The 23924-nt window shown below is 42.7% G+C and overlaps 1 protein-coding gene across 5 annotated transcripts in view; it reads left to right on the top strand.

The window, feature by feature from the left end:
* Positions 1-11931: 11931 nt before the first annotated feature.
* The window catches only part of LOC105059496 (uncharacterized), a 47194-nt gene continuing 35201 nt past the window's right edge, over positions 11932-23924 (top strand). Inside the window, exons 1-4 of one of the 5 annotated variants that reach the window (XR_834293.3) lie at positions 11932-12461; positions 15822-16127; positions 17453-17632; positions 19616-19751. Coding sequence is in view for 3 of the 5 variants with exons in the window: in XM_010942807.3 (XP_010941109.1) it covers positions 12088-12461; positions 15822-16127; positions 17453-17632; positions 19616-19751 (996 nt within the window). In the remaining 2 variants the exon portion in view is untranslated. The remainder of the gene's footprint in view (positions 12462-15821; positions 16128-17452; positions 17633-19615; positions 19752-23924) is intronic. The other 4 variants (XR_834292.3, XM_010942807.3, XM_010942808.3 and 1 more) reach the window with 4 other exon arrangements.

Raw genomic sequence — 23924 nt, 5'->3', positions numbered from 1 at the left:
CAAAATACCCGAGGCGCGTTACGAGATCCTTCACTTTCTGGAGATATTTTGCCATGGCTGGATCTCGCACCTCGAATTTACTTTTGACCTGTCCCACGATCAACTGAGAGTCGGAGAATGCCCGGAGGCTATCGATCTCAAGTTCCCTTGCCATCCTCAAGCCGGCGAGGAGCGCTTCATACTCGGTTTGGTTATTGGAGGCTTTGAAGTCGAATCGGAGGGCGTACTCGGTGACTACCCCATTCGAGTTGGTGAGCAGGAACCCAGCCCCGCTCCCTTGAGCGTTTGAAGCTCCATCGATGTGCAATACCCAGGTGGAGACCGGATCAGGCTTGGAGACCGCATCTCGTCCGGGGTCCACATCTTCCGACCCTTGGTCGGTCGTCGGGCATTCTGCGATGAAGTCGGCCAGGACCTGGGCCTTTAAGGCAGGTCGCGGTCGGTACTGTATGTCGAACTCGCTGAGCTTCATCGTCCACTTTGCCAGTCGTCCCGATGTGTCAGGTCGGCGCAGTATCGCCCTCAGAGGCTGGTTGGTGAGAACCACGATGGCATGCACCTGGAAGTATGGGCAGAGCCGCTGTGCGGAGACAGTCAGGGCAAAAATTATCTTTTCTATCTCCGAATATCGGGCTTCAGCGTCGCGGAGCACTTTGCTAGTATAGTAGATAGGTTGATGGGTTCGGCTCTCATTTTCTCTGACGAGCACCGAACTGACCGCCTCAGGGGAGGTGGCCAAATAGAGATACAATGTCTCCCCGACCTCCGGCTTCACAAGCAATGGCGGGGAAGCCAAGTACCTCTTTAGATCCTCGAAGGCCCGTTGGCACTAATCCGACCAAGAGAAGCCCTTCGCCTGCCTCAGAGTTTTGAAGAACGGGAGGCACCTTTCAGCCGATCGAGAGATGAACCGGCTGAGAGCGACGATCTTTCCATTCAGCTGCTGGACTTCCTTCTTGGTGTTCGGGTGGCGCACGTCGATGATAGCCTTGATTTTCTTGGGGTTGGCATCGATTTTTCGTTGCGAGATGAGGAACCCGAGGAACTTCCCTGAGGTTACTCCGAAGGCGCACTTAGTCGGGTTTAGCTTCATCCGGTGTCGTCGTAGAGTGTGGAAGGTTTCTTCGAGATCCCGGACATGATCCAGAATCTGCGCACTTTTTACCAGCATGTCGTCGACGTATACTTCCATGTTGCACCCGATCTGGTCTTTAAAGACCCTGTTGACAAGTCGTTGGTAGGTAGCTCCAGCGTTCTTCAGCCCGAAGGGCATCACCTTGTAGCAGTAGAAGACCTTGGGGGTCACGAAGGCAGTGTGCTCCTCATCCTCGGGTGCCATCCGGATCTGATTGTACCCGATGAAGGCATCCATGAAGCTGAGCAGTCGATAATCGGACGTCGCATCCACAAGCTGGTCGATCTTTGGAAGTGGAAAGCTGTCCTTCGGACAGGCCCGATTCAAGTCGGTGTAGTCGATGCAAATCCTCCACTTCCTGTTGGCTTTCTTGACCATGACAACATTGGCGAGCCAATCGGGATATGTAGTTTCTCTGATAAAGCTCGTCTCGAGTAGCTTGTCCACTTCTTCGTCGATGGCCTTCTGTCTTTCGGGAGCAAAAGACCTTTTCTTCTGCCTCACCGGCCTCATCGTCGGGTCGATGTTGAGTCGGTGTGTTATTGTTTCCGGGGGATGCCCGACATATCCGCTGCCGACCAAGCAAATATGTCGGCGTTGGCCTTCAGCAGCTCTGCCAACCGTTGTCGTTCTAGGTCGGGTAGTTGAGACCCGACCCATACCTTTCGGTCGGGACTCTCCGCTATCAAAATTGGAACGAGCTGCTCGGCCGGTGAACTCCGTTCTTCCTCCTCCCGTTGGTCTAGCTTGTCGATCGTCAGGGAGCCCTTCAACTCGTCGCTTTGAGCGGAGATCTGGAAGCATCAACGAGCGAGCTGTTGGTCTCCGCACATCTCCCCGACTCCATTTTTGATCGAAAATCGAACTAAGAGATGGTACGTCGAGACAATCACCTTGAGGGCGTTTAGTCCAGGTCTTCCAAGTATGGCGTTGTAGGCCGAAGGCAGTTGGACGACTGCAAAAGTCAAATGGACCGTGCTTTATCGTGGTTCGGTGTCGACCATCACAGACAGGGTAATTTTCCTTCTGTTGCGACGGTATCCCCGGCGAAGCCTATCAAGGGCGTAGGGACCCTCTTGAGTCGGTCGGTTGATAGTCGCATCTGGGAGAAGGTCGAGTAAAACAAAACGTTCGTTGAACTTCCATTATCTACAAAAATTCTTTTTACATCATAGTTTGCTATTGTTGTCGAGACAACAAGAGCATCGTCGTGGAGAGTTTGGATGCCCCGAATGTCTTCTTCCGTAAAAGTAATCACGTCGTCCGGGTGCAGCTTTTTCGTCGGCTCCCCTCCTGCAGACGTCCCCGGGCCCAGTCGCTTAGAAATCATATTGATGACCCCGGCCATTGGCTGATTAGTCGTCGCTTCTTCAGTCGGCTGGGGTCATCGATCGGCGACGGGTTGAATCGGCGGGTTCCTCCGAAATTTACCGAGATACCCTCGGCGGATGAGAGCTTCAATCTCATCCTTAAGCTGGATGCATTGCTCGGTATTGTGGCCGTGACCCCGATGGAATCGGTAGTACTTCCATCGGTCGAGGCCTTTTGCCTTCAGAGGTGGAGGCCGTCACAGGTATTCTTCCCCCTCGATCTCCATCAGAATCTGCGCACGGGGAGCAGAGAGAGGAGTGTAGGAGTCATACCTAGGGCGCGCCGGCCTTGGAGTCTGCCGTCGGGGCGACTTCTGATTTCGTCGCGGGGGTGAGACCCGACGGTCGGTCGGGGGCCCGCTAGGTTCGGCGGGGTCCCGACCCTTTCTTCACTTTTCCTTCGGGCTCTTGAACTCGGTCAAGCATCGATCGGAGGCTCCTTCATCCACGGCGCTCCAATAATTCGGCATACGTCCGGGGGAGGGTCTTGTCCAGGGAGTAAGTGAATCGGGACACCCTCAGCCCCCGTTTCATGGCCGAGATAGCCATGTCTTCGTTGAGGTCCCGGACTTCAAGCGTGGCCGCGTTGAATCACGTCACGAAATATCAGAGCACCTCATTTTCTCCCTGTTTGAGGGAGAAAAGGCTGTCCGACGTTCGCGGTGGCTTCCGACTGGTGCTGAAGTGAGCCACGAAAGAGTACTCGAGCTGTCCGAAGAAGTGGATACTTTTCGATCGAAGATCGGAGTACCAAGTCCTGATGGCTTTGCAGAGCGTGGCAGAGAAGCCGATGCAAAAGAGAGCGTCGGTTGCCCCTTGAATCGTCATGAGAGCTTTGTAGCTCTCCAGGTGGTCGATCGGGTCGGTGGAGCCGTCGTAGGGCTCCACGTGCGGCATCTTGAACCGACTGGGGATCGGTTCGTCGAGAATGAGTTGAGAGAGGGGTTGGGCAGTCTGGAAGTCGACGTCGTTTGAAGACTTCTGCCCATCCACCTGCAACTGTGCAAGCCGACGGTCGATTTTTTCGAACCTGCGTTCGTAGTCGTCTGTCCGTCGGTGCTGAGAGACCCCAGGAGTGGAGTCTCCGAAAGATTTCGAGAGGGAGGCGGACGGTGTTCGCGGTCGCTTCTCCTTCCTCGCTCGTTCCAGCTGAGAGGGAGAATGCTGTCGGGACCGATGGGTGTTGCACCGCGGCCGCCCCTCCTCCTCTCTGTGGGAGCGCTGTGGCAGGTGCTCCTGCGGAGGCGACGGAGACCGACGCGGGCGTCGGCGGCTGCTCCTAAAGGGCATCGGACATACCGCCGGCTGCCCGACCGATGATGGCGGCAGCCGGACCGATTGTTGCTGAAGGCTTTTGACCGCGTCTGTCAGCACGGTCATCTGTCATACGATCGCTGCGATCTTATAGATTGCTGAAGGCTTTTGACCGCGTAGTCACCGCGGGGTGCGGAGAGCTGGGTTCCGCCGCGGAGGGTGGAGGAGAGGCCTCTTCCGGGTGGGAAGAGCACCTCGCCGACCCGGTGACCCTCGATCGCTGAGCTCTTATCTTTGTCATCTCGAATTCTGTGGGGGGTCACAGTTCCTGGTGCTGTCGATGAAGCACCAACTTGTCACTATGAGCGTTGCTCCCCCCTACCTGGCGCGCCAATCTGTTGTGGCCAATCTCCTCGTCGCCTGGTCACCGGGAACGAGCGCCTGCAAAAGAAAGTCCGCACTGACCGGAGGTGGCTCCGGCGGAGACCCTCCGACGGTCAAGTCAGAGAGGAGACTAGGCAACAGTGAAAAGAAAACAAGGACCTTAACGAGAGAGGGAAAGAGAGAGAGGGAGCAAGCCCAAGAGTTTCGAAGGGACCTCTAGCACTGTTGCCTTCTCCGATATATTTAGTGGAGCGTGGTATGGCGCCGTCATTAATGGTGCGGACAATTGAAGAATTATCAATTCACTGTAGACTATCAGAATCGCCGTAAAGGTGTTAAATCACCGTGCGGCCGTCAAATCACTAGGGTTGACAATACCATAGGCGGGACAATGCTCCTAGGCGGCAGTGCCGCATGCTGTTGTCAAGACTGACAGTCTCTGACAGTAGTACGGCGATTGGAGTCGACCGACCTTCGGTCGGTGGCCAGCTGAGGGGCGTCGGGTGGAGATTCGGACCTCTCCGACGGTCAGTCGGGCACGTCGCGGGAGTCGGACATCGCATCCCCTGGTGCAGTCGGTCGGGAGGGCAGAAAGGGTCTGCCCGACCGACATATCCTCGGTCGGTAGAGAGCCGTCGATCGGTCGGTAATGGCACCCGACGATCGGTCGGTAACGGCACCCGGCGATCGGTCGGTCGATCGGTCGTGTATGCCCGATTATAAGTCGGCATGAGCGAGGTCGATCGGTATTCTCCAACAGGACCTTATGTATAGTATAATTTATATGTGCAAATGGGATCTGATTATTTATTCTATTATATTATTACTGTGATAAAAGGATGTTCCAAGCTGCTCAGGTTAATTCTCTTGTCCATGAAGATTGCCTCGCAATTTACTTCTAGTGACGTTTCTTCTGCATTTTCAGAAATCCTTGTAAAATGTTATATGAATCTTTTTTTTTAATTTGTTTAGGAGTTAAAGATAATGTTTCCTTGATATTCAATATGATATATAGTATTCTTTCGAAGAAATAAGTATTCGTATCTCTGTGCAAGCTACTGGATTCTTGAGCACTACCTTCAAAGTCTCTTCTTGGTCCAATAAAGTTTTGATCTTTTCTTTTAACTTGCATCTCTCATCCCTTTTGTCAACAGTGAGGAGTTGGTGTTCCTCCTTTGCGCCCAACCAGAACAAACATCTCTTTATTTCATTTGTTTTTTTGAGGACTCGTTTGGTCCATGAGAATTGAAGGAGAGAGGGGGGGGGGGGTGGAGGGAGTGATTATTGGGAAGTAAGAAAATAATCTTTTTTATTTGATTGAGATTTTCAAAAGAAATAGATCGGAAAAAAGATCTTTCCGTAGGAATACAATTCCCTTGTTTATGAGAAAGAAAAATCCACAGGAGAAGTGGATTTTTAGAATCCCCATAAGATAGGAATTCGAGATATTTTTTTCAAAAATATTTTTTTAATGCCATCATTTTATATTATATAAATATAAATATAGATATATTATTATATTAATATTATATTTATTTATATTTATATTTATATTTATTGGATGGATGTCTGGTCAGGATACCACCTCTCAAGACCTTTTCAGTACCACACGATGCAGCAGGAAAAAAAAAGAAACAAAACAAAACAATCAAAATACGTGGATCAGCCATAAAAGGGCTCGCCTCCACGGGGCATGCAAACTTCACTATGAAAAAAAAATTTACAAAAGAAGATTTCATCCTCAACTCTCGTACACCCAATTTTTCTCTCACTAGAAGTTTTCCTCACAAAAGCTCTCTCTCTTGGAAGACCCCCCTGAATTCCTAAAGCGACCGGCGTCCGTTGTCCAGAAGCTTCCTGCTCCTTCTCTCTCAGCGACCTCGCACCTCTCTCTTCTTCTCTCGGGTTGGTTTCCACACGAACACAAGCCTCATGGATTTTCGTGAGGTAAAACCAAGCCGCCACCCCACTGTTTCACCAATCAGCCCTATTTAAAGGGCTTAAACCTGATTAGAGAGGAATTATGAGTCTTAAACAAAGCCAAATAGCCCTCTGGACCATCGGATCAAGATCGGGAGCCACCCACACCGTCCGATCATGCTCCGATCCATGGAATAGTGCCGTGGACCGCATAAAATGCATGGAAAATGCCCACGTGATCCACAGGCCCAGCCGAGGACCGCCTGATCCACGGTGGATCGAGGTACAGGCCCAGGCACAGCGCTTGGGCCTGGGCTAGCCCGTGCGCAGGGGCCTGGGCCACACTCGCGCACGGGCCCGCGCAGGGGCTGGGCCGCACGCCCGCCTGGGCCGCGTGCCTGGGTCGCACGTCCCGCACGTTGGCCCCGCCTGGGCCGCGCGCCGCCGCTCCGCCGGCCCGCCGCCGGCCACCGGCGGTCCTCCACTGCCTTGGGTCTCGTGCTGACTTCAAAAGCTCGTATCTCCTCTATCCGAGCTCCATTTAGGGTAATCTTGATCTTGTTGGACTCTATTTTTCACCGCGGACCTCGCTGTGGGCTGAATCTCGAGGCATCAAATCCTAACAATCTCCACCTCGACTCAATATTCGGCCTCCTCCAAACTTCGAGAGCTTCTTGATCTCCTCGCCCCTATGCCCTGGGGCAATCGCCTGCTGATCATAGATGGGCAAACATAGGAGTCGAGCCAGACTGCTCGATCCCATCTCCGTCGTATGCTGTGCTCCTCCTGACCTGAGACCTGCTCGGGGCATCGTCCTGCGGCAATAGGAATCTCTCCTTGCGACGTCGCCTCTCATCCTCCCGAGTCTCCTGTCTCGTGCCCGATCCACCTCCTGGAGCTCCACCTCACTCTGGGCTCCATCTGGCTCCTGAAGCTCCACCTCGCACTAGGCTTCCTGTCAGGTAATAATGTCCTCTGCTCCCCTTCTTCCCCTCCAGCACAATCCTATCGCCGCATAGCACCCTCAGGATTCCTCCACCAGCTACCATCCTATAAACTCTCTAATCCAGCCTGCTAAGTGAGATAAGATTCCGTCTGAAATTTGATATGTATCGGACCTTCTTCAATCTCCTCACTGCACCGTCATGTGTCCTCCAGTTGACCGTCCCAATGTCTCTGATCGCACAGCTCGATCTATCCGGCAGATATACAGTGCCCTCACTGTTCTCCAGGAAGTCAAACTGCTCCTCTCTACAACATACATGATAGGGGCATGCAGAATCTAATATCCACTGCTGGAAAGAAGTAGATACCTCATTAGATATCTTCAGGATATCTCCATCTGAATCGCTGCCGGCCGTCGCTACAGCAGTCACCATCCGATTTTTGAGTTGAGGGCAATCTCTGGCTAGATGCCCCAACTCCTCACACCGGTAACACTTGGTTTTGCTCAAGTCCCTCCTGGACTTGGACCGCCCTCGTCGCGATTTTCTGTCACTCCATCTACCACCTCTTGCTCCACCAGAAGCCACCAAAGCTGAGCTACCGCCATCTGAGCTCGAAGCTGGGTTCTCTTCCTAAGAATCTCGTTCTGGAGTATCACCGTGGTGATCTCGTCCATCTTGATAGTGCTCTTCCCCACTAGAAGAGCAGTCACCAAGGACTCGTACGAAGGGGGAAGCGACGTCAGCAAAACCAGCGCCCTGGTCTTCTCCTCAACATTCTCACCAGTGCTGAGGAGGTCGGTGAGGATCTTCTGGAAGTGGCTTAGATGCTCCTGTATACTCTGTCCCTCGGCCATCTGCAGTTGGTAAAACTGCCTCCAGAGGAAAAGAGTGTTGGTGAGAGACTTCGCCATGTATAACTCCTTGAGCTTCGACCATAGTACCGTCGGAAAAGTCTCGCTCAGCACATGGATTACCACCTCATCCGCTAGGTACATACGGATGGTACTCACCGTCTGTATCTGTAGCCATTTCCAATCTCACACCTCCATGATGGTTGGCTTCTCATCGCACAAGAGAGCATCGATCAACTCCTGTTGGATGAGCACGTCTTTCACCCTTGCCTGCCACAAAGAGAAATTGCTCTTATCATCAAATTTATTGATCTCCATCTTGATTGATCCTGTCTTCTCCATCTTCAGTCTTGCTCACCACCACTGCAATCTGCGTCTTTGTACCGTCTTACTCTGATACCACTTGTTGGGTGGATGTCTGGCCAGGATACCACCTCCCAAGATCTTTTCAGTACCACGCGATGCACTAGGAAGAAAGAAGAAACAAAACAAAATAATCAAAATATGTGGATCAGCCATAAAAGAGCTCGTCTCCACGAGGCATGCAAACTTCACTATGAAAAAAAAAATTTACAAGAAAAGATCTCACCCTCAATCCTCGTACACCCAATTTCTCTCTCACTAGAAGTTTCCCTCACAAAAGCTCTTTCTCTTGGAAGACCCCCCTGAACCCCTGAAGCGACCGGCGTCCACTGTCCAGAAGCCTCCTGCTCCTTCTCTCTCAGCGACCTCGCACCTCTCTCTTCTTCTCTCAGGTTGGTTTCCGCACGAACACAGCCCTCACAGATTTTCGTGAGGTAAAACCAAGCCGCCACCCCACTGTTTCATCGATCAGCCCTATTTAAAGGGTTTAAACCTGATTAGAGAGGGATTACGAGTCCTAAACAAAGTTAAATAACCCCCTGGACCGTCGGATCAAGATCGAGAGCCACCCACGCCGTCCGAGCACACTTCGATCTACGAAATAGTACCGTGGACAGTGAAAAATGTGTGGAAAATACCCACGCTGTCCACAAGCCCAGCTGTGAACCGCCCGGTCCATGATGGATCGGGGCACAGGCCAGGCATGGCGCCTGGGCCTGGATCGGCCCGCGCGTGCGGACCTGGGCTGCGCCCGCACGTGGGCCCGTGCAGGGGCTGGGCCGCCTGCCCGCCTAGGCCGCGTGCCTGGGTCACGCATCCCGCGCATTGGCCCCACCTGGGCTGCGCGTCGCCGCCGCTCTGCCGGCCCACCGCCGGCCGCCGGCGGCCCTCCGCCGCTTCGGATCTCGTGCTGACTTCAAAAGCTCGTATCTCTTCTATCCGAGCTCCATTTGGGGTGATCTTAGTTTCGTTGGACTTCGTTTTTCACTGTGGACTCAATATGGACTGAATCTCGAGGCATCAAATCTTAACAATATTATATTAATGTTAATATTAATATTATAATATTTAAAATATATTGATATTATTTTAATATTTATATTAATATAATATTTATATTTATTTTTTATATAATATTTATTTTAATATATTAATATTTATACTAAAATTATATTAACATATATTAATATAATATATATATATATATTTGTATTATATTAATATAATAAATTATTATAATCTATTGTTATATTATATTATACTGATATTATATTTATATTAATATAAATATTATATTAATATTAATATAAAATTTGGGAATGAAAAGTATGATTTTATATCTATTAAGGATATAATAGTTTCTTTATACAATTTTCTCAAGAAAGTAGATGCTCAACTAAATATAAGCTAATCTATAATAAGCTACTTTCCATATTGATCAACCAAATATATCAAAATTATTTTTCTAGACATTATATTCTCATAAATTAATTTTTTAGAAATAATATTTTAGAGAGAAAAAAATTTGAGTGTAATGTTCTCAGCTATTTCTTTATTCCAAGGTCTGAGTTTTGCTCGGAGAAAACCTAAGTTTTGATACCAAGTTCCAAAGTCTGAGTGTGATGTTCCCAACCAGTTCTTTTGAAGGGTATTTGATGGTTTGTGTTGGTAGATGTTTACCATCTCATGATCTAAAGGAGTTTGTGGTGAAATTTCTTGTTTTCCTTTTTCCATCTCCTCTCTCTATTTTTGATATCTACTCACAAATCTCCAAGTTATTTGGCAAAAGCTTTCTGGCATTGCAAGCCCATCAGCACTCACAAACACTGCTGTGACTCATTATGTTTCGTTTATGCTACAACTGTCTAATCTTTGCATTTTGCAGGTAGAGGTAATCTCTCCCATTTTTCGCCAACCTTCACTGTTGCATGGATGAGTTTCACACCTCAGAGTGCGGTAGTCGCTTGCAAAGTTTTAAAGTGGAGTACATGAAGCAAGCGTACGTAACTAGTCTAGCAATGCTCTTGAGCCACTGACCATGTCAACTGCATTATTGGAATGGAGCAGCAATCCTTTCAGAAGTGCAGTTTTGGAGTGGGTGTGTCCACAGAGTCTTGTAATCTGCCAATGCAAGGTGGCTGCCATGCATGAGTAGGTGCTCTGGTTGCATTAGCTCTCTGTAGGCTATCATATTTAAGCTGTCACTAAGAGGTGCAGTGGCCAGTCTTGTGATGTGTTTTTTGATATTTTCTTTACTCTCCATGTGGAAATATGAACTTGAAGACTGATTCTTGGAGCTGCCCTACCTTTTTGTGAGCTCTTCTAGCCATTTGTTCTAGGTACATTGTTGATTAGGAATATATATATATGCCGACATTGTTGAGAGAGAATATCTTTATGTACATCTTTTTGTTATTTCCTTTATAATCTCCCACTTGATTCTTTGTCATTTTTATTTGGTAACTTGGATTATTTAAACCGTTGGAGCATAGATATCTCTATGGGAATCAGAAAACAAAATATTCAAAAATTGAAAAAAAGCATATTAGTTGTAGAGTGTTACAATGTAGTCCCACCACGGTTGACTACATATGCCGCCATCCAATCAACTTTATAATTTCATACTTTGCTATAACTTATGGTTGTTTCTTGAGTCCCAAAGCTTGCCATACACAGACTGTTTTGAGGAGTTCAAGTCTCATTTTTGCCTGATAAAGCACTGGATGCTTACCACCTGCAGTAATTTATATGTTCTGAGAAAGTAAGGCGTTTTGAGAATTTTATGTTATTTTATATTTTCTTCTTTGAGACCTATTGTCATTGTTGTATGTATTATGAAACTTTGATATTGGCTCTGGGGCAGGTTGTGGTGGCTAGTTGGCAAGACTGGAATATCGCATGTGGGTACCGGGTGTGGGCTCATGACTTAGTTTGACAGGCTGGCATGCAAGATTTTTACGTCACGTACAGGCGAAACCGTCATATGATGGGTTTGGCCAAATCCAAAATTAAAAATTTAACTAATGGAAAAATATTGAAGTGATTATTTTTATATCATAAATTTATAATCTAAATTATATATATTAAAATAGAGATGTCATCTGTATATTTTTTTCTCAAACACCTTCAGTTGCCGTATGTCCACAATAAAAAATTTTGAAGAGAGGATCCAAATTTATCCCCGATGTTTCGACAATTGGTAGGAACCTGAAAATAATGATAGTGCAGGATTTTTTATTTTTCAGATGAAGTTTCTATGTTACCCTCCACCAAATCAGATTTCCCTCCACCAAAATCAGATTCCGAGCCGATCAATATCTTCTCATATATTTTTAATTTTAAAATTTTTAAGAGTATATCCATAATTGCAAGAAAGCTAAGAATTTTTTTTCGAAATTGTACTCATGCATCAGGAGGTTATAAACTAGTTTAATAATAATTTAGCAGCTTATTATTTTTTTTATGTGAAAAAAATAATTATTGCAGATATATCTTAATTTTGGAATAAGATAATTCATAACTTGTGTCCTTATAGATTGGGGATAAGATAAATTGGCTTTCCATCAATCTCTGCTATCCGGTTGGTTTTGGCGCATTTCAAAATAAAGACCACCGCTAAGGCGCTGTTACCGTGAGAGCACTTCACCAACGGGAAAGAGAGTGTTATCCGTTCACGCGCAACGAGCACCATGCATTGCATCAAACACGTGGAAGCATTTGTTGACTCTCCCGGGGAAGAAACGTCCCTTGCCGTTGGTTCAAGCACCCCGCGTTCTTCCTGAACCTGAGATGCTTCAAACTAACTCCACCACAATCCTCCCTCGTCGCTTCCAAATTACCCCGCAAATCCCCGAATCTTACTCATGCTCTCCTTCAAAACCCTCACCGGCCTTCATATCTTCTCGTCCAACTCCAAAAGCCCCTTCATTTCTACATCACGTTCGCATGCTTCTTCCGTCTCTTGTTCTCTTGGATCGCGGAAGATGCCCGTGGAGCATCTAAGATATGAATCCAAGAACAATTTCTCTTCGGAAAATGGAGAGGCTTCTGCGGTAAAGGAGTTATCCAAGGAAACGACTGAGGAAGACGGTAAGCAGGGCAGAGAGGAGAAGAGGATCCCTGGAATTCACGTGCCAAGGCAGAAGTACATCTCTGTTTCCAAGAGGGAGCTTCTTGATGCCATCCTTTCCATGTTTGAATCAAAGCAAGATGCCGATAATTTTGTTCTCTTCTCAACGTAAGTTCCATTTTATAAAGATTTTCTTCTTCTTCTTCTTTCTGAGAAGGAAGATAGGAAGGCCCAATAATTTCATTTCAAGAGAATGGACATGGAACACAAGTAACTAAGACAATCTAGAGAAACATAAAGATTTAGTTGGAGATGTTTTTAGAGCTAACTTAGGGGAAGGAGTAGAAGCCCATGCAAGCCAATGCTTCTTGATGCCCTTTTAGATTATTTTTTTAATTGATTTTCACTGTTTCATGGTTTTAATGCTGAAAAGTGAATAATACACTTAGCTCATAGTGTGTAGAATAATGGTGGATCTATTCATGACAGCTGATTGTCTAGCATCACTTCTTCAGCAGTTCATGAACAAAATAAATGTTGGTCTATAGTATGTTCCATTTGAACCTGGGAAACATGATTAGTGGTAAGGTATATGGCATTAATAGAATTGCAAAAGAAGATAGAGGGGTTGATAGATGCAAGAAGTGTGTTTTGTTTCTTCAAATACAGTGTTGATCTGGACCCTCATATATGGTATGAGCCCAAGGTGCATAGTTGGTCGATGGGGCTACCAACCCAATCAATAGGGTGAACAAAAATGTCAAATCAGGAAATTATGTGATGAACATTTTGTACTATTATACCCTTCAAATTGATCGAAGCACTTTTGACTATGTTAATGTTGATGTGAAGTATATTTGCTAAAAACAGCCTTGTAAAGGTTAAATGCTGCAATATTACCATGATGCTATCATATACATTAGCTTCTGATAAGGAATGATTGTAATCAACTTTAGTTGAAGTTTCATTCAGGCATAATTGTGAGAACCAAACAAATTGCTATGTAAAGCTGTAAGTATTGTTAGGTCATATTTTAAGCCCCCCAAATTAATCATGTCAAGAATATATAGTTTAACTTTTCAAAATAAATCATATCAAAGTGATGATTATACGTTTGCCAAAATGATGAAACTAGAATGCGTTGAGTAGATTTCCTTTATGTCTGATTCTTTCCGTCAAGCACTATGGATTGATGCTAAGGCTGGATGACGCACTCCTTAGATCATGTGATTTTATATATATATGTGTACCGGTCTCCAATCTCTTTGAAGAACAATTCTTATTTGCTTTAACTCTAATTGTTGACATACTTCTTGCTTCCATCATGATGTATCTTGATGGCTTTCTTTTCTCGTCTTAATCAATTTATGCATTCTTGTTTGTTCTTCTCTTGATGCGCACATATTCTGTAGATCATTAAATTGTATATTTAGCCTGAAAAGCTTCTTTGCCTCCTTTATCCTTGCTTCATTTCTTCATGCTAAGAAAATAAAACTATAGCACTAATATGTTTTTTAAGATAACTTTTGCATCACTATTAATACTTCAATATTTATAACAACCTAGGTTCTCACCCAAAAAGATTAGCTGAAAGATTTTTTTTTTTTTTGATTTTTTTAGTCCTATAGAAGTACCCAAGATCTTCTTGATGAATAATCAATATGAGACTAAATACATGCTTGTATGGGTCATCACATGCTCCTCTTGATAAAGCCTTAGCATCTTCACCAGACTAAGGATCCAAATGCATTCAAATTGAGCCACAAACAACACGATCAGCTCATGGGTAATCCAGATGCACCCGTGCTACAATGTCCCTTAGTCTACATTGTGTCCGCTTTGATAACATTTGTAAAAGCCTGCAACCTCACTCAAAAAAGGTTAGTCGAAAGATGTTATTTGGATTCCTTGATCCTGTATAAGTATGCAAGATCGACTTAGTGCATATCTCATGTGGGACTAAATACATGCCTATACAGGTCTTCATGTTTACATGATCCATTGTGTCTAGCACCGCTAATGGTCTGCCGCATCAATGGGCATAGGGGGCTACTGTTTGCATTTGGCTCCCAATGACCCATGTAGGCATGTATTTAGTCTCACATCAATTATGCACTGGGCAGATCTTGAGTACTTATACAGGGCCAAGAAATCCAAATAACACCTTCCAGCTAGCTTTTTTAAGTGAGGTTCTAGAGTTGTGACAAATGGTATTATAGTAGACCCGGCCTATGACCTATGTAGATTAGAGGATATTATAGCACAAGTCCATTTAGGTTGACCATAAGTTGACATGGTATTGATGATTGGATTTGAATGAAACTGGACCCTTAGTCTGGTAAGGATGCCGGGCTTAAACGAGGGGAGTATGTGATGACCCATGCAGGTGTGTGTTTAGTCTCATATCGATTATTCACTGGAGGGATCTTGGATACTTATATAGGACTAAAAAACTCAAAAAATATCTTCCATCTAGCCTTTTCAGGTGAGATCTTGAGTGTAAATTGCATCAAAGCACACCTAGCCCATGGCCTATGCGAACCAGTGGATATTGCAGCACAGACCCTTTTACACTGACTACGAGCTAATTGTGGCATTTGTGATTAAATTTATGGTACTTGTGATTGGATTTAAATGGATTTGGAATCTTAACCTAGCGAAAATGCTAGGGCTTAAACTAGGAGAGTGTGTAAGGACCCATGCAGGCATGTGTTTAGTCCCATAATGAATATGCTCTTGGTAGATCTTAGATATTTATACAAAGTCGAAGAATCCAAATAACACCTTCAGGCTAGTCTTTTTGGATGAGATCATAGCCGAAGAATGGTGGGAACTGGCCGATATGTTATGGATAGAAGTTCAGAGATTGGAGATCTATAGCTATGAGGTTGACCAAAGACCTTGGAGTTGGGCCTTTGTTTTCTAGGAGATTTTTGCCCTTTGCCAATTTATTCCAAGTAGGCTAGAAGAGTACTATTCATGGTGAAGTGCAGCTAAGGTAGACATCAAAGTTGTCTGATCCTCGATCCATTCGTATGTAGTGAATGTGATCCTTAACTGCTGATATTCATAACACATCTTTTTGCCCAGCAGCATACCATTTGAAATTCAAATGCTCTTTTATATAGCTAGCTCAACATCACATCATCAAAGATGCAAGCTTAACCTACTTGCAAAGTCTCTTTGTAGTTGTACTTAGTTCAAGTATGGATTCCCACCTTCACTGGAGTCGGGTATGTACAGGGGCACGAGAGAGGGGAACCTCCCTGATCACCCAGGCCTATTGGCCTCTTTCCACACACACACACACACACACAAAAGGAAAAGGAAAATCATTGCTAGCATGAAGTTTCTTGGGTAATGGATGCTTTTGTGGAATTTGGATATCAAATTTTGTCCCTTCTGATTGCAATTAGTGTTAGTTTTTTTAAGAAAAAAAAATCAAATATTTATATTACTATTAGTATGGCATATGATAGGAAAATTTATATGCTGAAATGTACATAAAAAGACTTTTTGAAAATTCAGGTGCTTGGACTCCATTCTTCATGCTGAACATAAAGGTTTGTTAGAGGAAATGCGAACTTGTTACTCGCTTATGTGTTCAGAAGAACAGAAGATGGGCATTCGATGCTCTTCCATCAGGTTAGAGGAAGCCATAAATAATAAGCAACATTTACCTTCAGATAGTTCTATGGGCACTGGAAATAGGGAGGAAAACACTAGTTGCAAAAGTGATGAAAAACCACTATACTTTCCTAATGGTTTGGACCCAAGAAGTCTTTTTGGATCATTTCATGGGGCATCTGCAACAAATTCTGTTTTGGAGTCGAGGTTAGTTATATTTATTATTGTGGAATCTCATGTACATGATATATAGATAGAAAAATCATGACAAATGGTAAGTTGTATTTCTAAATCCTGAGGAGCATCATCAGGTGAATATTTCATGCAACCCAACCAGCAATCTACTCACATATATGCTTTGCATCATTCTTCTTTATTTGCATCAATAATTCTATTTAATTTCTTATTCACTGATCTATCATGATTGGAAGCTTAATTGTTTAACATGGTAATCTCTGGGACTGGCATTTCATTGATTTTGACAGAACATTGTCAATGTGCTTCACATTTTCATAACAGTTTATACAGAATATAAAGACGTCTCTTCATTTGCTTAGAGTTTTCACAGCATCCAAGGTTTGTGTATTTGGACAATATTATACCTCATATTCATGAATGTCTGTAAAATGTGGATTATTTCTCTTGGATCTTTAAGCACAATAACATATGTGTGACTGTAGAAGAGGTTACATTCAAACAATAACTATTAGATCTGTACTGCCTTTCTTTGTAAAACCAGCATGCAATCTTCTTTCAAGTATAAATTTATCATCAGAAGTGTAGAAGAGGAATCTTCCCCTTGTGGCGATTGCATCTCCTATTCAGTTGTTCAAAATATTGGTTATCATGATTTACTCTCAGTTGTAACATTTCTGAAATATGAAAGATGTATTTAGATTAATTTAGTGGTTAATAGTTGACATAAAGAAGCCAGATCAAAGGAAAAAATAATTTGTAAAGAAACTTCTACTGTGCATGATAGATAACACAGATTATTATGTTTCAGCTATGCTTGACATGATCTCAGAAGGATAAAATATAGTTTCAGAAGACTAAAGTATTTAAAGATGATACAAAGTTACAAACTCTTGTTTAACATTCTGTGAAGCTATAATATTTAATCAGAAATAAGCAGGTGCTTGAATGTAATGGTGATGGAACATTCACTGCATCATATGTTAAGCTGTCGCTTCTAATTTGTTGGCTTCTTCAAGTTTCTTTCATGAGATTCTCTTTTACAATCAACCATATCATTTTTTTTCATTTGTGGAATATGACATACTGTAAATTTTATAAATTTGACCCTACTGGCGGAACTCTTCTGATGATTCAAGCATAATACATGCAAATCCCACCAGTTAATAGAACAGAGACATTTCACAGAGTGCCATCTATCAATCCATTTTCTTGCAGATTCTTGTGTTATTTCTTTTTTCCTGATTTGAGGTTTTCTATGAAGTAAATACATATCATTCTTCATTTGATGTTTGCTTGTTGTTTTTGCCTAACTCACAATTGGTTTTCACATGCAGAGTTGCTGTCGCAACTCAATTTCAGCGGTCTTTTATGAAACTTTTACGTGATGCTCAATTTGAAGAACTATCAGCACAAGATTTGCTGTTGGCATCCGCATTGAACAATGACTATCTATTGACATTGCCAATCTATGTTGATTGGAAAAAGGCTTCTGAGTCCAATGCAATAATATTCAGGTAAATCATTGGGCTTAATTCTAACATGTGTTTTGGTTGAACAGGAAATCACTTAATTATGACATTTTTGTTGAACATATTGGTTGTGTGCATAACTCATCATTTCATCCTAACGTTTCGAAAAACAGAACAAGGTGGAATTATCACTGAAAGGTTAAATGCAACATGAATCATTTCCAATGTACCATTTACTGCTATAGTGATATTTCTGAAACTGCTTTTAGCTATCATCCAGTGTATATTTGTTTCTTTTTCTGGTGAAGCTTCCTAATAGTCATCCATTATAAAGAACTACTTAATACTTGGAGCATAAAAGGAACATCTCAGTCTAGTTTGCAATATATTTATAAACATGGTTTCCAGTTCCATCCTGAACTCTGGATCTGAAAAGTAGAACTGCTTGGTTTTGCTTGGAGACGATCCAAAACCAAGGTTGGTTTTTGGAGTTTCTGCTTATAAGACCATATTTAATTGTAGATATGGGCTATTTGTGTTTTATTCCTCACTCTTCATTTGTTTAAATTCTGAAAAGTACTTCATTAGCGTTAAATTTGGATTTTGCAAGTTCGAAAAATAAAAGGCATTTTGATATTTGCCTCCTCATTCCACATTGCTAGATTTCTGGGGTTTTGAGAGCTTTTTTGAGGAGGAAAATAGTTTTCTGGAGTAGATTAGGTCTCATGAATAATGAATTTATGAGATCTGATCTTAGATTGTGGAGATAAAAAATCTCTCTGCATGCAAATCTTGTGGAAGTACTATGAAATGTTCAAATTTTAAGAGATATCATGTAAGCATTTATCAAAAATATGGTTGTAATTTGTAGCACTCCTAAATGATGTCTAACTTCCATTTTGATATTTATTTATTTTAAATCCTTTATATTTTATTAGATCAAACTTCAAAACAATGGAAAATAGATATCTTCATATCTGAAAATAATACAACTTACACTAAGTTTATATCTCCGTGTGTTATATCATCGGCCTAGTTGGAACTGAATCCAAAACTAAGTTTTTTAACCTTGCTTATAGCAATACTTGAATATGTGCTGTTTCATCTGTCTTAATTTGAGCTTATCGATCAGGCTTGGTAAATTTTCTTACCTGGGAATAAGGAAGAAAGGTAAGAAGATGAGCAAAAGGAGAGCATGCATTCAAAAGAACCACACTTACATTTTGCCTATGCCTCCACTGCTTATTTTTCTTGTTAAAATATATAAACTTTTAGGCAGTTCTCACCATTTTTGAGAGACAGGGGGGGGGGTGTGGGGGGTTACACTTTCATGCACAAACTATGATTGAGAATGTGGACAGTGCAAAACCTTATAAGTAAAACGGAAAAACTAGGTCCAAGGATCTTGTTTCTGTAACAAGTTTTTCTTGCAAAAGCCATCTGATACGCGGTAGCTTGGGTGAAGCATGTAGAACTACAGATAGAGTTCCTCAGGAAGGAAAAGGGTATTTTTCATGTCTGTCCAAACGAGAAACTTACATGCTTCACCTCCACCACAACTAGAACAGCAACAATGTTAATTTGACCATGGAGGCGGTATCCACAAGCAACTAGATGAGCTTTCTATTGCTCTGATAAACCTGAAATTTGGGCTCATTTCTCACAAATAATGCTCCAGATACATGTTCACTATGAAAGAAATGCTGCAGGATTGAGGCTCTTCATGGGTACAGACAGATGCTCTAATGGATTAAAATAGTTCAGACTCCAGCGTACAAGTTAAACATAACTAAGCATAAATGGTTAAAGGCATGTTGCAACTCGCAGTCATGCTAGTAGCATAGCAGAGCAATAAGACTTATTTAGATAAGATTGGTTGCATGGTTCCGGAGATGCTTTCGAAGTAAGGGAACTTCTTAAAATGATTTCCAAGATATGCAATTCTTTAAATTGTTTTTTTTTCAGTGTGCAAATTTTTCAGTATATGTATATTTCATTTAGTATATTCCATCTTGACATCCAATTCAGGCGTGGGTATGCAACTGAGAGGCAGAAGGGTTTACTAATTGTTGAAAAGCTAGATTATCTACAGTCAAAGCTTTTGCAGAAAATATTTTTTATTCTATCAAGGCCGCTGAAAAAAATTGGAAGCTGGTTCAATGAGGTTAGTTAACTTCTTTTCTGAAACAATATCATTCTTTTCCATCTGATGCTTGGTTCAGGAGCTACTTTCTTTTTTTGGTAGTATGCATCATGGCTATGTGGCATTTGAAAATCAAAAGCCTTATTAACTTAGGCATGATTTACAGAAGATGCCAAGTTTTTGGACAGCTAACTATCAATCTTCAAACTGAAGGAGTGCTTTCCAAAATCCTAACTTCAACTAGCCAACCACCCCTTCAACAAAACCCTTGATATGAACTGTACCAAAACAAGAACGAAACACAGGAATAGAAAGAAAATGAATCATGGGAAATTGAACCAGGGAGAGAATCAAGATCTGAGTTTTTTTTTTCATAGTTTCTCCAGATTATACAGATCCCTTTTTATAACTAATACAATAGAGAAAGTCAACAAATCTAATAGAATTCCAGCTCAGCTCCCTTGGCCGTTGCATCTATTGAGAATGCAGTTGCATCTGTTAGAGATGTCACCTTTTCCTGCCTTGCCCTTCTTTATTTAAGCTATCAAAATGCTCCGTTTCTCACTTCGTTTCGTTTCTCACTTCTTTTCTGTTGATCCATATCAATACTTCCCTCCCTAAGAATCCTTGTCCTCAAGGATTAGTTGTCAATGAAAAAGAAGGAAACCTCAAGGCCAATTCATCTGCAAACTCTCAAGTGGCATCAGCAGGAGAGCAATTCTGTCAATGAACCAATAACTGAGTAGCAGCTGCATTACCTCTTTTGACCATACGCCTATCCAAGATTGCCTGTGGTTGAACAGCTGCATACTGTGACATAGGAGGGAGAGACTGAGAAGCCACAACTGAAGCAGTAGCAGGTTTTAGTCATGAGACATGAAACACATTGTGAATAAGGGCATCAAAAGGTAATTGTAACTTGTAAGCAACCTTCCCCACTCGATCAATCACTGGAAAGGGCCCAAAATACTTTGGTTGAAATTTGTGAAAGACACTCCTGTTCACAGAACGTTGAGCATAAGGATGCAATTTCACAAAAACCAAATCACCAATAGCAAATTCACGATCACTCCTATGCTTATCAGCCTGTTGTTGCATCCTATGGCATACTCTGTTCAAGTAATGCTTCAACAACCTGATATGATCCTCATGGTTCCTTAACTAACAGCTGCAACAGATGAATCCCCTGGAAAATGAGAGATATGCAGTGGAGGAGGAACTCCATAAAGGGCCTCAAATGGAGTCATTCTGATGGTGGTATGATAATTGGTATTATACCAATATTCAGCAAGCGATAACCAATCCATGCAAGAATGTGGTACTTTGCCTATTGCACATCTCAAGTAAGATTCCAAACATCTACTCACTACCTTAGACTGACCATCAGTCTAGGGATGGTATGCGGTAGCATACTGCAGTCCCACACCCTGTAAAGAAAATAGCTCCTTCCAGAAAGTACTAAGAAATACTGGATCTCTATCTGAGGTTATGGTCTGAGGCATACCATGGAGCTTGAATACTCCATTCATGAATACTTGAGCTACTCTCTGAGCTGTATAAGGATGTGCCAATCCAAAGAAATGGCTAAACTTAGTTAGCCTATCAGCAATAACAAAAATGACTGAATTCCCTCGAGACTTGGGTAATCCTTCGATGAAGTCCATTGTAAGGTCTGTAAAAAGTCCCTGAGGTACTGGCAATGGCTGAAGTAAACCCAATAAGGCCACATTTTCATATTTATACTTTTGACAAACTTCACTGGACCTGATATAATTGCGAACTGATTTCCACAATCCAGACCAATAGAGCATAACTGATATTCTCTTAGCAGTAGCCTGTATACTAGAATGACCACCAAGAGAAGATTTATGAAACAACTGAAGTAATTGGGCCTTAAGCGCATCATTAGCTCCCACCACCAATTTTCCTTTCCTTCTTAATTGTTCTGAATAATATGTATAAGAGGTATGAGATGTAGGATTAACTTGCAACTCTGCAATTAACCTCTGTAAACTTGAATCAGTTATCCAGGTCTGTTTGATAAGATCCAACAGTTCAGATGTCAACAATAAAGTACTCAAAGCATATAGCTCGCCACTGGCACACCTTGACAATGCATCTGCTACTGTATTCTCTTTGTCCTTCTTATACCGGATTTCAAAATCAAATTGAAGCAACTTGGCAAGCCAAACTTGCTAAGTAGGGGTGGTTAGTCTTTGCTCTACCAGGTACTTTAAAGGTTGGTGATCAGTTTTGATGATGAACTTCTTGGGAAGTAAGTAACACTCCCACTTCTTAATAGCTTGTAATATGGCCAACATTTCCCTATCATATACAGATAACTGCTGGTTCTTAGGAGAAAGTGGCTTGCTAAGGAAAGCTAATGGATGGCCATCTTGTATGAGAACTGCACCAATACCTCCTCCAGAAGCATCAGTCTCTACAATAAAGACTTTAGAATAGTCTGGTAAAGCTAAAACTGGTTCTTTGATCAATGCAGTCTTGAGCAACTCAAAAACTTCTTGTGCCTGTTTAGTCCAATGAAAAGCTTCCTTCTTCAAAAGGTCGGTTAATGGCCTAGCAATGTGACCATAATGCTGCACAAATCTTCTATAGTAACCAGTTAGTCCCAAGAAACCTCTGAGCTGCTTTAAGTGTTCTAGGGACTGGCCATTGCTTAATAGCTTCAACTTTTGCTGGATCTGTCTGAACTCCCCCAGCTGAAATAAAGTGCCCCAAGTGTTCCATCTGAGAACAGCCAAAAGAACATTTACTAAACTTTGCTAACAGCTGGTTCTTCCTCATAACATGTAACACCAATTCTAGATGCTTAATATGGTCAGTATTATTGAAGCTATACACCAACATATCATCAAAAAATACCAGTACAAACTTCCTCAGAAAAGGCCTGCAAACTGAATTCATAAGTGAGTGGAAAGTAAAAGGATCATTAGTCAACCCAAAGGGCATGACCAAAAACTTATAATGGCCCTCATGAGTACGAAAAGCTATTTTATGGACATCTGCATCATCCATTCTAATTTGCCAATAACCAGATCTGAGGTTAAGTTTAGAAAACACCATAGCTTGGCCCAATTCATCCAAAAGCTCTTCAATGACTGGTATAGGAAACTTATCCTTTATAGTAAGGGAATTGAGGGACCTGTAATCTATGCACATACGCTAGGTTCCATCTTTCTTTTTCACTAAAACAGTAGGACTTGAATAAGGGCTGGTGCTATAATGAATAACCCATGCATCTAACATCTCCTGTACCATCTTTTCAATAGCATCCTTCTACAAAGCTGCATACTTATATGGCCTGACATTAACAGGCTGAGATCCCTCCTTAAGGACAATTTTGTGATCATGAGCTCTTTTAGGTGGCAATCCCTTTGGTTCAGCGAAGACATCCTCAAAATTATGCAGTAACTGCTGAAGTTCAGGCCACTCATTGGATAAAGAGGCTGAAATAGCATACTAGGAATGAACCTGCAGCAACGAGCTTTCCTCTTGAACCAACAGTTGCATGGAAGCTAACTGATGAGTCTTGTGCACCATTTTATTCAGCTGTTTCCCACTAACCATTTCCAACACCTGAGTACATTCACCATTTAAAACATGTTCAACATTCCTGTCTTTAAATTTCAATCTGCAAGGTCTGAAAATTCCACAATATTTCTCCAAGAGTAGCTAACCATTGAGTTCCCAAAATGAGATCATAGTTGTCCAAGGGCAACACACATACGTCAGTCATAAAATTCTGATTTTGCATTTGCCAAGAGAAATCTTTACACTTGAATTGGCATTGCATGTTTTGACTATTTGCAATTTCCACCAACACACCAGTAACTTCTTCTAATGGACAATTAATTTTCTTAGCAACTTGCAAACTAAGAAAATTGTGGGTGCTTCCAGTATCTATTAGAAAGTGAAATTGCAGTTTACCATATAGACCTCTAATGCACATGATCTGAACCCTCTAAGTTCCCCTGAGAGCATTCAATGACAACTGCAGCTCCTGAATAGGAAAATCTTCTGCAACATCCTCCTCTTCTTCCCCTTCATCAACTTGTAATTGTATCATAAGAACTTGCCTTCTTTTACACTTGTGACTAGGCACATACTTTTCTTCACACCAAAAACATAACCCCTTCTCCCTTCTCTCATTTAATTTCTTACTGTTTAACCTCA

The sequence above is a fragment of the Elaeis guineensis genome, chromosome 16, assembly GCF_000442705.2.
Source record: "Elaeis guineensis isolate ETL-2024a chromosome 16, EG11, whole genome shotgun sequence".
Taxonomy (NCBI): Eukaryota; Viridiplantae; Streptophyta; class Magnoliopsida; order Arecales; family Arecaceae; genus Elaeis; species Elaeis guineensis.
The sequence above is the reverse complement of the archived record's forward strand: the minus strand, read 5'-3'. Positions and strand labels throughout refer to the sequence as shown.